General features: G+C 49.9%; 1 protein-coding gene across 1 annotated transcript in view; it reads left to right on the forward strand.

Annotated features, from left to right (window-relative positions):
• The first annotated feature begins 11,202 nt into the window (after positions 1-11,202).
• Positions 11,203-15,506, forward strand: part of LOC125950007 (protein TANC2) — a 100,967-nt gene continuing 96,663 nt past the window's right edge. The window contains exon 1 of the mRNA XM_049677559.1: positions 11,203-11,775. Coding sequence (XP_049533516.1) covers positions 11,685-11,775 — 91 coding nt within the window. The 5' untranslated portion in view covers positions 11,203-11,684. The remainder of the gene's footprint in view (positions 11,776-15,506) is intronic.

Raw genomic sequence — 15,506 nt, forward strand, 5'->3', positions numbered from 1 at the left:
ACAAGGCCGAGGGCCGAGGATCACTCGGTGGTGGGCGAAGGGGAGATCGTAAAATCGGTAACCGTAGCCCTCGGCCGAGGGGCCGTGCGAGTAGCATTTCCGGGGGTAAAATGTCCCGGTGTTGGTCTGTATGTGTTACCTTACACCACCCGACCAGGATCGCTGGATGCTGAACGATCGTTCGTCTTCTTCTTTTATAGCTCCCCTTCCGCCGATCTTTCCATTGCTCCGACAATGCGTTGCGTTTGGTCTGGGGTTCCGTTTTTGCCGTTTTTAGTTTTGTTTCTCTCTCTCTCTCTCTCTCGAGGAGGAGGAGAACGTGGACCCCCAGCAAACCAAGACCTAGACCAAGCCGCTAGAGGATCATCCCTAGACCGAAAACCTTCCTGGAACCGCTTGGTGGCAACCGGCAGTCGTTTGGAGTTTTGTTTGGTTGGCACATGGTGGTGGTGGTGGTGGTGGTGGCGGAGAAGATGGTTTGTTTGTTTAAGAATGTTGGGTAGATCGGAAACAACGGCTAGCGAGCTAGCTATAGGAGCTACTCCGCCTCAGATGCGATCCTCGCCTTAGATACGACGATTGGATGTGAGACTTCTAAAAGGATTTCAAAAGAGACAATATGCGTCTGCCGGATGTTCGTCATGTCATGGCTTTTGGGGTGAAAGTAGAAAGTACGCTACCCCGAAAATAATTAGCCAAGATCGAGAGAAGAAGAGGAGACAGTTCGTTTCGCGAAAAAAGAAATACCCCATCCAAGAACTGCCGCCAATTCGCCGTCTGCGTATCTGCGTAAGTGCGTGAGTGAAGGGAGGGGGGACTATTTTTAAGTCACTTTGGCACCCCCCTCCTCCCCCTTCTGTCTGCTGTGCCTAAGTCACAGATTTGCATCACTTTCTCCGCTCCACGCGCAACAACGCATTAGAACGCAAAGAAGGTGGAAAGAACGCGATCGAGATGACGGCTCGGAACGGCTCAGACCATTCTTCTGCTCGAGGGAGAGAATGTTGATCCAGAAATGGATTCCCGGCCCCGGCCCTCGCCGTCTAGACGGGCGGGATGGCGGCCATTCTTTGACATTGTATAGGCAACCCCACGTCGGATCGGAATCGCGATGTTCGATCGCTGGCGACGGCGGTTCTTCCGTTCCCGTGACACTTGGGGTCCAATCACCCCTTGGTGGGGATGGTCGGGTGGCGTCTAGTCGGCTGCATCCGATGCGCCCGCCCTTTCGGAAGTGCGTCCATGCGCTGCTGCTGCTGCCAAGCTGCGCATTGCGTGCGGCTAGACGGGAGTCAGCTGTTGCTTGGCCGAACCAGCCAACTCGGTCAGCGGCCATCGCCGTCGTCGTCGTCGTCTTCGGAAAGCTATTTTTAAGGCCATTTTCACACGTCGGCCGATGGTCACGACAAGGGGGCAGAGCGTGGTGATGGTGACGAAAATACTTTAAAGTGAAGGAACTCAATCACCCCGCATGTTCGCGACGCATTTATTGTTCTCGTCGCCGTCGTCGACGGCGTGCATTCCTGACCGTCTCGTCCGCCGACCGGAGGGTGAGGCAAACCCCGGAGACCCCGGGCGGCAGTTACCGCTCCCCAGAGTGCGGTGCGTCGTTGTCACTCTGGACCTCTGGGCGCAAGGATTGTGGCTATTGCGTATCGGAACACGGATTTACGGTGTTCCTGCGTGCGTGCGTGCGTGCTTGCGTGCACGGGAGATAACGCCATCTTTTCTGAACGCAGTAGCGTAGCCATCCCCCTCCCGCCTTTGTGGACCCCTCGATTGCCCTCAAAGGTGATGTAAAAGCCAACCGAGTTTACGTAAATCTTGCGGGGTTTTGCGAAACGCCACCAAAAGTTCACACCCCACCACAGGAACAGGACAGGACAGGACAGAAGTTAGTTAGTTAGGTTTGGTTTTTAGAGAGGGGACGTTTATTTTAAGAAACTTTCTGGTGTCACCATTTTCGAAACGGGGTTTCTTCTCGGGTTTTCCACTCAAACAGGGTTAGAGAAATCGCGCAGAGGTTGTTATTTTTTTGGGTGAAGAAAAAGCGCTTGTTTTTCTTGAATTTCATGAAAAAAGTGGAAAACAGCGCGCTGGTAGAATGGTTGAAAATGGCCACCACTCGGTTGCGATGCAGATTGCACTACTGCTGCCGCTGCTGATGAAGCTGGAGGGTTTGAGGATCAACACCAGCAGCACGAGCTAAAGAGAGACCAGAGAGCGATGCTAAGCGGAGTGCAGTCCGAAAAAAGATCACCCTAAAGGTGAATAGCTCAGGCCCGAAGCCCCGAAGCGACGCAATTTTCAAGAGCATCTTGCGAATGCGTGGCGTAACGTGTTTTGGGTGACCGAGGCCCCCAGAACCACGCGTCTAACTGACCGCGTGATCGTTCCTCGTTTTGGAACGCTTTCGGGAACAGTTTCCGGCCTACCAAGAAGGTTACATTCCGTGTTCTTGTCTGCTTTGTTTGACGCGGGCTGCTGCCAGTTGGTTGGGACAGCAACCAATATTCTGTGGAATGGACGATCGGAAGTGCGAGACGCACTTTAAATAGGTCGAGAAAAATTGATTCCAGCTTGTGGATGTGATTCCATTCCATGGTGTATTGGAGCTGGCGAGCAGAACGGCAGAGGGAAAGGTGCACATTAATCATCGATGATCCACGCACACAAAGCCACGTCGACGGTCGGTGCATTCCATTCGGCAAACCGGAAGCGGCCGTCTGCGCGTCCGTGCATCCGTTTTGACTCGATCTTTTCCATTTTACGAAACAGTCTAGCCACGCCAAGAAACCCCCCTAGAAGCGGTATAAATATTTTCCCCACATCCTACACCCCACCCGGGACGACGATCACCGGCCCCGGCGGGGGGAAGGGGTTCAACATCATATGCAACGCGGGAATCGGTTAAAATTAGCGAACTTCAAACGATCACTGGCTGCGCATCGTAACCGCCCACGGCCCCCGGGGGGTGAATGAAGGAAGCTGAAGATGCGACCATGACACTCTTCACCGAGCAGCGATCGCATCCTGTTCCATCATCCTGTCGCATGCCTTACCATCCGCGTTATCCGCGGTCACACCATGATCGTGACGGTGTCGTCGCTCATCGTTCCGAAATAGAACCGAAAACAGGGTTACCAGGGGAACCGCCATCATCGCCAACGGGGGGGTGAGAACAGAATTTTTGGCCAAGAACGCTGGTCAGCTGTTCGTTGTGGACGTGCGTGAATCATGCGGCTGAAAAGTGACCTTTGGTGCACCCCAGGGGTCTGTATCGGTAATGCAACACAGTTTATTGTATAGCCGCACAGAACATAATATTTACAAAGAAAGGAAGAATGAAGGATTGCAAACGATTCCAACGTGGTGCAATGATCGTCTGCAAACCACACCACCCCTTCATGCACGATCGTTCTGGTGACGTTCCAACGCCGCTTCCGTTTGTTGATTTCCAGCGCGGTGAGCCACGACGAATGGTGTTTTATCTTAATGAAGCGTAAGCGTAAACCTTTCGCTAGCACTTTTCTACGGCTCTTTCAACTCCAAACTTCCCTCCCTGCCCTGCCTATAGTTGCATCCCAGAGGGTGATAAGGACTGTTGTTATTTGCCTGGCATACACCACCGAGAGGGCGAAAGAGGAAACCCAAAGAGTTCGTTCACCGCTACTGAAACTCAAGCAGCAGTAATTGCATAATGTGGTCCTCCGGACTGCGTGTACCGGGCATACCGACGGAGCAGCATGTATGTTGAGGTGGGCCATCGACGAGCATAACCTTTTTGGAAACCACCGTCCGACTGTCAGGCGTTGGAGGTGAAGAACCGCGCGAGCACAGACGACAACGACGACGACGACGATGACGACGACGACGACGGCGACAACGACTCATACATCGGATTGTCACCCTCATTTCAGTGATCTTTGCACGCACCCCATCAGTTCGGGCTGATGTAATGTCAGTTTTTGACCTTTTTTTTCCACCGTTGCTCCTCTTCTCAGTATGCTGTGGAGGGATTTAAATTAGCGCAACAGCAGCACCGCGAATGGTAGCGAACGGAGATCCACGGCATACACACAGTGCACGGGGACATAATTCAGAACTTTAGCTTTAATTTTCCCCCATTTCTGGTCTGGTTTTGTTTTGGTTTTTGAACCAAGAACTGTGTTTTTTGCGCAGTGCTCCCTCGGCTATTTCTGCATAACACACCAACCAGTGCGTAGAGTAGTGTGTCGCAGCTGTCAACCCCGGTTTCGTGGGGTGTATTATGGGGGCTTCAATGCGTAGTACTTGATTAATTTTGTTTTTGTAACACTCGTTACGCTCGTGTACAAGGACCGGTGCGAGCATCGAGCATGTTGGTGAGCAAATACTAAAGCCGGTACCAGTTAGAATCTGGCCACACAGAATAGATGATATCTAAGCAAAGAAATGACATAAAAAGAAACGAAAGGTGCCAGTTTTGTAGGGTTTTATCGCCTTTAAGGAGAAATATTGTTAGTTTTTTTTTATTTGTCGCCCTAATTTAAGGTCTCTTCCCAAATCACCATCTTACGGACAAATTTTTCTGCGTGGATGAACTAAAACCTTCCTGCTGCATTCCTTCTATGATCGGGAAAGTCAAATTTGTTTCCTGGTATTCGTCGAAATACATATTTAAAATGTGTTCGATCGTCCGTCGAAATGCATGGTTTGAATTTAGTCAACATTTGTTCGCATAGCTTCCTTGTACGAATTTGGGTAATCAAGCTTAGTTCTTGGGTTCTATTTGAGTAGTTTCTGGCATAATAATTTCTTGTATGACCAGTAATCTGCTCACAAAAATATTTGTCCAGTTGTAATGTCGCTCGTCGCCCGACGCCTAGTGATCCCAGGAATGTTGAGAACATTAGGTTTTCTAAGTTTTGCCCGTAGAATCGACCATATGGGCATTTTCACAAAAATATTCCCACTAAATAATCAAGCTAGTAGCACAAAAAAAATTCTATCAACAGAATTGAAAAGTGACCACTACGAGCGTTGCAGTGTTTAAAAATAAGTGGCAGAATTCTAACTGGTGCACGCTTTAGCACACATACACACACACACTGGTACTTTGTTCGATTTTCCGAATGCGAATGCTGGTTGGAAAATGCGTGGAGAGGAGATTAAGAACAGGCCAGCGCCTGCCAGCGAAAATGTATCATCTCCGGTGCCGATCGTGCACCAGGAAAATGCAAACTCATACAAACGCATGCACGCACAGGAGGCACAGGAAGAAGAGAAGACACCATGGGATTATGAAGACGGTTCTGCCCAAGGGAAGAGCGGCATAGCAAGCACAGCAAGCGCGCATCACGATGACGACGACGACGGCGACGCTATTCCTGGATGCTAATGAATCGGAAGCAAACCTCAAGGAGACACGGGATATGGATATTTAAACGTTGTTCGCGCACACCCGCTTTCTCCCTCTCTCACGCACACGCACAGACTCTCCGTCTGTCTGTCTGTCTGTCTGTCCTTTGTGCATCACATTGGTCGGCGGAGACGCAGGGAACCGCTAGAAACCCCCAGCGAAGATGTTTCATCTTGCGCACGGTCGGGCACACCACGATCACTACCACCACCTCCACCCTCTCCTTCATCGTCTTCTGTCGAGGCAAAGGCAAACATAAGCAGCTCGTCGTCGTCCTCGTGTGGCACGCGTTTGTTTGCTTGGGCGTTAGGGCGAGCGCCATGAGCGCCAGCGCGACGAAACGTGGTGATCGTTAGTGTTGGCGGTCTACACCACGACCACCAAGACCACCATCCAACCAACCCGCCTGGTAGGTGCTAGACGATGTAGGTACCATGTCGCTGGCCGCGAGTGCAATGGAACGCAAGACAAATGTTGTAGATGCAGTAGACGATCCCAGAGTTCTAGCGCGACTCACGCCGGGGTGACAACTCGGGAATGCTGGAGCAACTGGCGCACGCGCCTCCACGTTGTCGACGTTTTTCGAATTGGATCCGAAACATTCTTTAACCGATCGGTAGTTTCCTTCAACAACAGGCGAGCGAGTTCCTAGAACCATTTCCCTGCCCCCCGGAGGGATCTTACGGATGTTTCTTGGTTGGTTGGTGGGCGTTGCTCTAATTGCTCGAGAACGGAAATGGGACCCCTGCGTACCTGGGGTTGTAGGCTGCGTGCTGGCAGTAGTACTAGTGGGAACGGATGAGACAGACTCCAACTAAACTATCAGCGCGTGTGCGTTCCTCGCATGTACAAACTGGTCGGAATAGTTTGGCATTTTTGGGGAATACCAATCGGGGAGATATTTCGACTTCGAGCTCTGTGCTAGACTAATTGGTTTTCAATTGACATCTTCTATCTACGGGAGGACTGTCACGGCGTATTAACATGGCGAAGCACGTGGAATAATAGCGGTAGAAGAATCCCTTAACTGTGCTATTGAATGCATGTAAAAACGTTGTTTTTGAATTGAAAATTTAAAGCCTGTATATGGTCGATAATGGAGGATTCAAGATATCAGCCACATGTTTAGCTCCGTTTTGTTGTTGCTTCATATTTCCGAATTCCCCGTCCTCCCTGTTTACTAGAATTCCCGAAACAAATGGTGCATTTCCATTCCGGTAAAAAAAAGTCCATTCTCGGCCCTCCCTCCATTTACTTCAGTATGCACTTCTTGCTATGGATCATTTGCACCCCTAAAACAAGGGAGTTGCCCTGATCGCTCCATGCACAGCGCAAGCATGATCGTTTCGCTTCATGTTCGTCCGCTGGAATGTCTTTTTTTTGTTGTTCTTCCCTTCTACCGTATCGTCTTCCGAATGCGGCAAATGTCGACAACCTCTTAGCGATTTGAAGCTTCCGATAGGAAATACCCCCTCTACTCGAGATATCCAATCACTTAGCACCGAGATGGGAATCAGGGGATTCGTGGTGGAATGGGGGGCTTTCCTCGCTGGTGCGACCCCATCGACGCAGCCGTCTCGCTGAGTCAGGCGAGCTGGAATTTGGTGGCCAATTTAAATTTAGCTTCCCCCGGGATGTGGCCAGCCACAGCAGGGAAATGGTTTGCATACTTTCGCATTTGCGTCTCACCGAGAAGGGATCTGTTTTTCCTCGTGCTCTTCTGAAGGAATTGTGTTTTTTCGCTTGTATTTGCAGTCTGGATTCATGGTACGATGGAGCATCACTCGATGGAGAAACTGTTGGACGCATCGCTGCTGTCGGATGCCTCAAACAATAGTTGCATGATGGATGGAATCACAGTGCTCCCGGGCGGAGACGATACCGGAGGATATCAACCGATGCCGGAGGATCAACGTACGGAAGCGGATGGTTGTGCTGGAATGCTCAACATGAACTTTATCACGACGATCCCGGAGCAGCCAGAATATGAAGAGATATTGCAGCAGAAACCACCAGATCAGCTGGTACCGGACTTTATCCTCGGTTTACCGCAACACTGTTCGACACCGAAGAAGAACGGTCGGCCCGTGTCGATGTATGAACCTTGGATTGCGGCTCCAGGAGCTGGCCTTAGTTCACTTCCGGCAGAAGTGCTTCGCAAGGCAACACGCCTGGTCGATATTGATTCGGAAGAGATGAGCACCGCGACTGCTGCTGGCATGTCAAAAACTTGCTGGGAGGCCGAAGATGCGGACGAGTTCATTACCACGCTTGACGAGTCCGCCATCTTGGATATCGAGTCATACGAAGATCTGAGCCACATCTACAGCAAACCGGCCGTCAGCAACAATAACAATCAAAAGCTAATTGTCGCCGCCGACGTTCATCATCATCAGCATCACCATCTTGAGCAGGAACATGAGCTGCAGCAGCAGCAGCAGCAGCAGCAGCAACTGCAATATGAGCAGCGGCGTCATCACCAGCAGCAGGGTGGTGGCAGCTATCTGCAGCAGCTGTTCGAGTATCCTGAACCGGAAGCAGAGGGTCCGGAGGAGGAATCTCAGTACGATGCGATCGAAATCTATGCGACGGTAAAGAAGAAGAAGAAGCCCCGCGAGCAAACGCCTCAGTCTGCGATCGACCGTACGATCATGGTTGAAACGCAAGCCCTGATGCTCGCTACCAGTAGCGGGGCACCGATGGAAAAGTTCCCCAAAATCATGACCAGCTCATGTTACGGGGAGCTCAATGGGGACTATGGACACGATGGAGGACAGACGCTAGCAAGCCAGGGCCCGTTGACCTGGATTCAACCGGGTGCGATCGTGAAAAGCAATGAAAATCTGCTCGACTCAGCTAGGGGTGGTGGGCTGTCGATGAACAGTTCCATCATCGACGAGCTGCCTTCCGGTGGCAGCTCCCTGTACGAACCCAATTCAATGAACTCCTCGATCGACTTCGGTGTACGGTGTGCATCGAACGAGCGATCGCGCGTCCGCTGGTGGGATGACTTTACCGAGGAAACGGAAGCCGAGCTGCAGGATATCGCTGAAAAAGGTAGGTGACACTGTCGTACTTTACTTCTAGCATGTTTTTTATGAACGTTTGTTATTATTTTGCTGAGAATACGACGTCAGAATACGGGGATTGGCTTTTAAGCCTTAAGATTACTCTATATTGTTTCAAATGTTTTCAAACACCTCTCCGTCGTATTGATCATGAAACTCATTCTCAGGGATCTATCACTGATATCAATCGATCTAGAATTGGTCTCCTGATATCAATTATCAATTTCTAGACCATGTTAAGTTCCATTCGAGATATTGGAAATGTCTGTCTTTTCAATAACCTAATAATGAGAACAAGTGTGAAGGAACCATAAGAAGCATAATCTTCCTCTTGGTGTTTAGCTTTCACTAGCAGCTGTCGTTCACTTATTTTGAAGTACTTTTAAACAATTTGTTTTACCAGGATGACGATGTGGACATCCAGAGACCGTAGTTTGCGATGATTGCTCTATGGTCTTGTTAAACAAGAACACAGAAGTTCCACTAAAACAACTATTCTTGCTATGCAGATTTCTTTTGGGACTAAGTGCGACTTTTATGGAATAAAATAAGGGGTTTCAATTTATCATTCAACAAATAACAAAGTATGCTCAGAAGTGCATTGGCAAACACCATCGGTGCCATAATTACCACCATTACACAATCGTTCGGTCGATCGTAAAGTGGTATAAATACGCTCACATGTTCCGTACACATGCGACGCCGGTAATCGACGGCCACAGACGTGTTGTCATAGACCCGGCGCCAACCCTTGGCTCCACAGCCTTATTGACAGTCAGTCGGGCGACCAGTCGGAGGTACATCCATAAAGACGCGAATTTATCGATCAGTATTGACACTCAGTATCGAGTGCGGTTCATTTGAACATGAAAAGCCAAGGTTGTTTCAATCGGGCCGCAATAGACAAGTATTTTATCACTTCGGCCATAACCTGTCTGCAGCGTGTGCAGTTCAATTGAAGCGCTCATAAAGGTCTTGGTGATGATTGCGAAAAATTGTTCGTCGGTCGTGATTCATCACACGTTGTCTGTTTTCATTCAATAACCAGCGCCCCTTATCTTGGTTTTCGCGGAAACGCACCAGGAACTCCTACATCGCGATGATCTCGCTCGCGATGGCGTAATGGATAACGGGTTAACACGATGACACTATCACTCACATTCGTATCGACGAACCACTTGGCTCGCGTGTCGAATGCGAGTGTCTGTTCTCAGTCGTACCCCTTGTCCCCTTGTATGGTCATTGGTTGAGAACCGAGATTGACATCATTGAGAACTCCGAAGCACCCTGGCCATCTCATACGCGTGGGTGGATCACAACTTGTCGCGGGGGGCCGCATGACAAGTGTAAACCTGTACGTAACGTCACGAAGCTAAAAATGCAAATGTGTCACCCGTCGGTGTCTGCCAGTCCGGATCATGGTCGAAGCCCCTAACTTACCGAAGAGCACGCCCAAGTCCAATCCGTTGGTAAAGTTTTGCGAGGAATTTGAATAAAATTAGCAAATGGCAAAGCGACAGTCGGCGGGACGACGGCGAATGGACAACAAACAAACAATAAATAAAGATAGCTCTTAGGGATATCGGCCTATAGGCGTCCGGCATTGCGGCATTTCCCGTGACCGGCCACGATAACCACGGTCACGTGGGCGTCTCACCGTTGTGAGAAGGTTACCAAAAGCACCCGCAATCGAAAGCGGGTGATGTTTTATGACGTTTTATTAAATTTGTCATAAGTTTCGGTTTTTTCAAGGTAATCGATTTGTCACCGAAAGTGGCCGGCGAGCAGCTTCCCACCAGCTCGCACACAAATATGGCCGAGCAGCCGTGATCGTTTGTGGATCGTGGCGGAAGTTTACGGAACACCACGCCACCACCGAAAATCGCGTATTTGGTTGCTGCGCGGTGAGAACCGCGAGCTAATTGCTTGTGACAGCTTATTTAGCCTCCGACGTTATGGAGGACGGATGCTGCTGCCTAATCGGTTCGATTTGCATATGAATAAGATGATACTTGGTTGCTTTTCCGTGTTTGATCGACGATGCCACTGGCTGCTACGATTGCAAACGATACATTAACAGTTCATCAACATATGGAGTGCGTCGTCGTCAATCGTGTCGTGTCAATCGGGTTAGCCTTGTCGTTGTTGCTTAACTATATAGAAGGCAAAACAGCTGTTCTGATAGTATGGGAGCGCACCGTCCAGGTGACGGCCGAGCGCATCGTCCACAGTATTGGTGCGATGGCGCCTGAGCTGGCGTAACGAATCGATGAATGTGACTTCGCACTTCAAATGCGCGCTATCTCGTTATGCTTATCAAAGCCCTAATCGTATTGCTATGGCACGCGAGATGCACACACTGTGTGTGTTGTACATGTGTGTGATTGAGCGTTATCACCCTTGAAACCGCGAACCCCAGGGCATTCAAGCAAGGAAGTCGCAAATCGTATTTCGTACAGCTCATCCAGAGGCTTATCCAAGGTGTGTGCACGCGTCTAGTGTGACAGTTCGCTTCCCATGTGTATGTATCCGGGGCGGTAGGGAATTGTTCCATATAATGTAATCACTTGCGTCACCAGGCGGTTGGCGCGGGGGTGGTTGCGGATGTACTGATGTGTGAGTGTGCGTGTGTTTCGTATCGATTGGTTTGTCGTTCGCGAAACACTCGCGCACAACGCCAGCAGCAGCAGGCGAGGCTCCTCCAACGATTGACGACTTGCGTGATACGGCGCCCTATAGTGGTGGTGGTCAGATCTTCCATCTTCGACGACACGACGCTCGCGGTAGTGTTGCAGATCGCTGGCGCCAGCGGTTTTCGTGCCGGGTTAGCAACTTGTTGTGGCTTGTTTTCATTTCGTGTTCGACCGGGCTAGTCGCTTAGAACGTGATCATTCCTGTCCTCGCTGTAGTGTGTTGTTAACGGAGCTGCTAAGGGGTGCGATTGATTAGTGTATTTTTGGGAGGATGGAGCGCCCATTAGTAATCCCCATTGCGTCAGAATAAGAAATTCTTGCAGTTTCCCGTGATTCATAACCATCCCGTGTATGGGTGTGTGTGTGTGTTGTGTTGTGTTCTGTGATCACCATGCCAAATCAAAGCGCATTCCGTGAGCTGGCAATTCATTCGAAAACCAATAGTAGCTACCCAATACATTAGCTGCGACCTTTAGTGATAGCAGGCTTACAGCGAGATTGACAGAGCACGACGACAGCAACATGTTCCGGAAGTCGCGACGAATCCGCATGGGAACGCGGCCAGTGCCGGCACGTGGCATGAATTACGATGGCGGCACGAGATCAGTATTCGGTAAATATGATGTTCGCAATCTCTTTACTGACCCTCCGAACTATGTGTTAGGTTATCGGGGTTAACGCATTTTCGCGTTTTTTCAGCTAATCTTTTGATAAACCTGCTACTGTCTGAATCGAGGAAATGTCAAGACAACAATCCCGGAGCTTCGGATCGGTTGGTGGTGGTTTTGCTTTCCTCGATGTTAATTGTTTCCATCTTTTTGTCGCAATTCCACGTGCTGATAACACGCAAGGGCAACCAGCTGCTGTCTGGTCTGCGCTGATAAGTGTTGTTTTGCCGTTAACCGTTCCAACATCGCACATTAACTGGTTTCTCAAAACATCGAAAAATTGATAATAAAATAAAAGACAGAAAAAGCCGCCCCTTGATAAGCGGCTTGGGCCATCGACCGATCAAAGGGTTCTTCGCGCAGATGTTCACAGCAACGAACGCTTCTTTGCGTCAACAATGTTTACATTCTGTAACTTGATCTGTTTGGAAGCAATGGATCCAATGGGTCGCTTGTACGGTTGGTTAAAGTTCTTTAAAAAAAACGGTTCCCGACCGCTCAAGGGCAATGTTTCGTCCCCTCGATGCTGACCCTATTGCGAGCTGTTGCGAGCGACGTCAACGGGCGTCCTTCGGAAAAGGCCCGGGATGCACTTTCACTAGTCGGTCCCACTAGAGTGCATCTCATGCACAATGCGCCTCGGAATTCCGTGCAATGCTTTATCCATCCCGTTCGCTTATTATCTTCGTTATCATCATCATCATCATCAGCAGCAGCAGCAGCAACAGGCAGCAGCATCATGGTGATCGGCACCGGTAATCATTATCATCATTCCATTATTGAGTTCCCTCTCCCTCACCTCAGGCTCCCTCCAGCCCTGGCTTTTTGTTGGCGATCGGTCGGTGTGGTTGTTTGTTTTGTTTTTCGTTCGAGCCTCACCGGCCTACCTCTGGCCGGTCGGTATTGTGTCACTCGTGACCGATCGTAGCAACCATCGTCCAGGAGGCCATCGTCAGTTTTTGGGGCCACCAGGACGTGATATATAGGCTAGAGCAGAAGTAACGACGACGGGGAACGGAGGAACGGAGGACCATTAAAAAACATATCAAGTGGTGGCCAAGGGGGAAACCGATATCTATATCGTTTCCAGCGGCTGCGGCACCAAACCCGAACCGTACGACGATGATGATGAACGTGCTTCATCATGGCTTTGTGGCGGGTCGCTGCTTCAGGGTCGAACAGAGAAAATTGAAAATTTTCTTTCAAAACCCCCCACCCCCCATTGGCCGAGCCCAAGCTTTTGGAAAACAGAAAGGCTGTGAGGTCCGAGGAATCGCGCGCAGTGTGCTAAAATTGAATAAAAGTTCGAAATAAAACAAAATAAGAACCGACCGGAGCGCTCGCTATAATGAGCTGCTGATGCTGGGCGGCATCGGGCAACGATAATAATCGGGCACCGGTACCACCACCACCACCACCATCATCGGTTGGCAGATGCTGGCTGGCAGTGGCAAGCATAATTAGAGCTGCGCCGGAGTGCACAGGATACTCGCGGAGGCCACATAGTGGCAGGTTCGCGTGTTGTCACCGGAGTATTGTGTTGAGTCGCTCCGTTGGTAATGCTGTTGGGCCTCGGGCATAAGAAGTGGTGCTTCGGTGCTTACCTTGACCGTCTCTCTATCTCTCTCTCTTGCTGCCCCTCTCCATCTCTCTGTGTGTACATATTGGCTGCAGGATTTCCCATGCTCCTAGACACGGTATATTCGCAGGGTATTACGAGCGCACGCTTCTGTTCCCGGAGATTGGCAATTTGGTGGCTTGCGCGCACGCCCGTGATCAAGGCCTCGTTGTCTGGGTAACCTTTACCGGATGCTGGCCCACGGGGCCAAATGGATAGCATAGGAGGACCGCTTGTGCGTGAAACACCTTGATGGAACGAAGGCGATCAATAATTGAACAGGAAAATAGTACAGAATTAAATCTGCCGTAGTCAATATGGGAGAGACACGATCGATTGCTTGTGTGTTGCGGATGCTGGACAGGGTCTCACCGGGGCCCCTAGACTGTGCGTCTCCATGGTTTCTACTGCGTCTCGCTGGCCGGGTGACTCGAGGATTTGTCATTCCGGACGCAAGCGTCTCAATAGCTCTTTACGACAATAATGATGACGGTGCTGATGAGCGGCCCCATTTCAATGCTGAAGGACATCCCTTCAGCCGAGTGCCTTCAGCATAATTCCGAAAAGAGATATCGCGCAAATGAATTAACAAAAACCAAAGAAGAAGAAGAAAAAAAACAAAAACCATCGCGCCCTCTCTCCCATTCTTCATTGAAAAGGGAAAAACAATTATTTTTTATCACCTCGCAACCGCAACCTGCTGGTCGGCAAAAATGGCGCTCCTCATTACGCTTGGAACATATGAAATTTTAATTAAGTTTATCCTACGAAATGCGCTCGCTCTCCGTTCCCTTACAACCCGCGATGATTGTCGTTCGATTCGGACGCATCACGCAAGGGCAAAACCACAGAGGCAGGGAGCAGGGTTTGCGTTCATATCGCAACGGTGTTACTTCATTTCAATTATTACACGCCCTTTACATCGCACTGATGATCGTCGATCATTGTCACGCGGGGCGTTTATGAGCGTGAAATACGGGAATTACCGAATTGCGTTCGATCGATCGATAACGTCGGGTTGCGTAACAACACAAACCACAAATCGCCTCGCGATGAAAGATTCGGTTTTCATGCTACTGTCACCTTTAACGGTGATGTGCGCCACCGATCAATATCTTCAATGTTGCTTCCGTTTTTTTCTTTCGCGATCCTCGCGATCCACGATCAGGATACGCGGCAAGTAAACGAAGCCGCTTCCCCCCAAACCTTCAAATGTCTCAATGTCAATGCCATCGAAGCAAACGCCGGTAAACTGTTTTCGCTATCCGAAAAGGGGGCACCGTGGCCGTGTACGAAATACAAGCCTCGAAACATTGAAAGCACAAAAAACCGCAACATTTACAAGCACTTTCTACTTTTTGGTTTTTGTGTTCGTCTTCTCCTGCCCATCCGGGGGTTGGCCTCGCGTACCGGGCATATTTATACATCAATCAAATTCCTTAAACCGTCTGCATTGGCAGGAGGGAAGGGTGTTTAGTTCCTTTTTTTGTGTGGGATTGTCCAAGCTCCTCCAAAAACCAACCAGCTCCACAGCAGCGAGTCAGCGCAATATAACTCACGGTCCACCGTCCCCCTCATCCATCCCTCCGTTTTGCTTATGTTTTACCAAACGATCGTCATCAATTTCCGATGTGGCGAATAATGCGGTGCAGCGGCAACACAAATCGATCGAACAAAAAACCGAGGATCGGTCGAGAGGGAGGTTGGTTTTTGGGTGTGGGGCGCGAGTGCGAGCGCGAAAAACGTTTACAATGCGTGTTTATTAAAACAAAATCAATTTTCGCATCTGATCTTGGAGAGCCGAACGTCTCTGCAGTTGCTGCTGCTGATGCTGCTGCTGATGGGTTGATCGCGATGATCGTGGTGCTGCTGAATTGCATTCACCAAACGCAACCCCGAAATGGGAAGTCTAATTTATGATGTCTGGCCTGTATGTGTCTGCAGCTTCCCGCCCTGCAAATCGTGCAGCATCGTAAATATGCGATGGTGGAAGGGTTTTAATTTAATTAAACTCGTAACACGCCGCAGCCGCTTCCGGCTACGGTGGCCATGGCACAC

This window comes from Anopheles darlingi, chromosome 2 (assembly GCF_943734745.1).
Source record: "Anopheles darlingi chromosome 2, idAnoDarlMG_H_01, whole genome shotgun sequence".
Taxonomy (NCBI): domain Eukaryota; kingdom Metazoa; phylum Arthropoda; class Insecta; order Diptera; family Culicidae; genus Anopheles; species Anopheles darlingi.